The sequence below is a fragment of the Penaeus chinensis genome, chromosome 8 (genome assembly GCF_019202785.1).
Source record: "Penaeus chinensis breed Huanghai No. 1 chromosome 8, ASM1920278v2, whole genome shotgun sequence".
NCBI classification, from domain to species: domain Eukaryota; kingdom Metazoa; phylum Arthropoda; class Malacostraca; order Decapoda; family Penaeidae; genus Penaeus; species Penaeus chinensis.
The window spans coordinates 41,578,604-41,581,103 of NC_061826.1; the positions used below are offsets into that span (position 1 = coordinate 41,578,604).

Here is a 2,500-nt window from a genome sequence, read left to right on the forward strand (position 1 = left end):
CTCTCTCTCTCTCTCTCTCTCTCTCTCTCTCTCTCTCTCTCTCTCTCTCTCTCTCTCTCTCTCTCTCTCTCTCTCTCTCTCTCTCTCTTTGTTTCTCTTTTTGTTTCTTTCTCTTGCTGGACAGTCTGTAAAAATAGAAAGTTTATGAAATGATGAAAGTAGCTATTACAGTGTCTGAAGTCTTGAAAAAATGCTAGATATAGGAATCCATGAAATCAATGAAAATAGTAACATGTTTAATTTTCTTCTATGCCTATCCATTTTTATTCCATTTATCTTTGTCATTGCAATCTCTCTCTCTCTCTCTCTCTCTCTCTCTCTCTCTCTCTCTCTCTCTCTCTCTCTCTCTCTCTCTCTCTCTCTCTCTCTCTCTCTCTCTCTCTCTCTCTCTCTCTCATTCTCTCTGTTTCTCTTTTTGTTTCTTTCTCTTGCTGTACAGTCTGTGAAAATAGAAAGTTTATGAAATGATAAAAGTAGCTATTACAGTGTCTGAAGTCTTGAAAGAATGCTAGATATAGGAATCCATGAAATCGATGAAAATAGTAACATGTTTCATTTTCTTCTATGTCTATCCATTTTTATTCCATTTATCTTTGTCATTGCAATCTCTCTCTCTCTCTCTCTCTCTCTCTCTCTCTCTCTCTCTCTCTCTCTCTCTCTCTCTCTCTCTCTCTCTCTCTCTCTCTCTCTCTCTCTCTCTCTCCCTGTCTCTCTCTCTCTCTCCCCCCCCCCCTTCTATTGCTTTTGTGATTTCCTGTGACCTGTTCCTTAAAGCTTCCTTTCTTCCCTTTGCAGAGCCATGGAGGAGAGCCACTTGAATCCACAGGAGGAAGAGGAGGAGAAGGAGGAAGGGGAGCTAGAAGACGGAGAACTAGAAGACGAGGAGGAGGAGGAGCCGCAGCAGCAGCAGGAAGGGAGCGGGAAGCAGGAGGAACCAGCACAAGAGCCGGAGGATGGAACGGCAGCCGTGGGGGGCGTTCAGGGTAGCTCTCCTTCCCGGCCGAACCACCACCACCACCATCACCACCACCACCACCAGCATCACCAGCATCATCAGCACCAGCAGGAGGAGGACAAGGAGGGAGGCAAGGAGGGGGAGCTCGGGGCTGAAGATGGCCCACTAGCGGAGGGGGACCACAAGGGAGAGGAAGAAGGGAGGAAGAGAGAGGTGAGGATGGCTGGATCTGGAAGAGGGTGGAAGAGAGAAAGGGGGGGAGGGGGAGTAGTGTAGGAGAGGAGGTAAAAGGATTGTGAGAGGAGGAGAAAGGTGGAAGAGAGGAAGAGGATTGAACGAGGAAGAGGGGGACTGGGAGATAACTTTTTGCTCTTTATTTATTAATTAATTGATTAATTAATTAATTTATTAATTAATTTATTAATTTACTATTATTATTATTATTATTTTTTTTTTTTACTTACTAGTCCATGGAAGATTGAAGTTCGTGTGAATCGTTTTTTTGAATAATTAGAATGATTAGGATTGGAAGTATTTACATGAAGAGTGCTTTGTGATAATTGAATGCACCAAGTACACTGAATAAAACATGAAAATATCATTGCATTCAAGTAATCGAACAGTCATCATTGTTGCATTTTCACTTGATATGGATTAGTACTTCATTTATCTTGCTGTGAAATGTGATATAAAACCATTCTATTTACAAATGGTTATTGTTGAATAGATATATATTTTTTTTTATGAACTCTCCTGATCTTCATACACTTAATGCATTTTTAGGGCAAGTTGAGCAAAGAAGAGAGGAAGAGGAAGCACAAAGATGATGATGAAGAGAGAGAAAAGAGAAGGAAGAAGAAGAAAAAGAGGAAACATGTAAGCAGTGAGGAGGAAGAAGACGACTTGTCTCCTGTGCCGAAGGTGAGTGTGATGACTGCAGAGGAGAGGAGGTGTATTGTATCTGTTTTGTATTTGCTTATAGGAATACTATTTGTACATGTATCCATAGTGACTAGATCCTAAACAGACGTCCAGGTTATTAAGCAAAATGGTGCTCAAGTACGGAACTTCTCAGGGCATTGGAAACACCTGGAGAAAAAGTTTGCAATGCTGCCTGTTTTAGTAGAACTTTCTATTTTACTTATGACTTCATTAATTCATTGCTGAACTAGGCAACACAAATTGTTGGTACTGGGTACATGCACTGTCCACTGTAGTTTTGCTTAGGCAGTTCCGAAGTGTTTTGCCATCAAGGAGTAGGTTATTCGGCTAGCCGGAGTTCATCTATTTATTCCATTACTCGAATAATAATAATGGTAATAATGACAATGATGATGGTAATGATAGCGATAGTGATGATGGTGATGATGATGATGATGATGATGATGATGATGATGATGATGATGATGATGATGATGATGATGATGATGATGATGATGATGATGATGATGATGATGATGATGTACTGTTTTTGTCATTAATGTCATTAGTGATATTATTATAGAATTATTAATGATTATAGTAGATATGAAAATAAACCTTCCT

At 40.2% G+C, this 2,500-nt stretch overlaps 1 protein-coding gene across 5 annotated transcripts in view; it reads left to right on the forward strand.

The window, feature by feature from the left end:
• Positions 1 to 2,500, forward strand: part of LOC125027952 (zinc finger CCCH domain-containing protein 4-like) — a 20,879-nt gene that overhangs the window by 9,171 nt on the left and 9,208 nt on the right. For all 5 annotated transcript variants that reach the window (XM_047617136.1, XM_047617133.1, XM_047617134.1 and 2 more), the window contains 2 exons: positions 796 to 1,168; positions 1,739 to 1,876. In XM_047617136.1, the coding sequence (XP_047473092.1) occupies positions 800 to 1,168; positions 1,739 to 1,876 (507 nt within the window). In that variant the 5' untranslated portion in view covers positions 796 to 799. Of the gene's footprint in view, positions 1 to 795; positions 1,169 to 1,738; positions 1,877 to 2,500 lie in introns of those variants that run through there.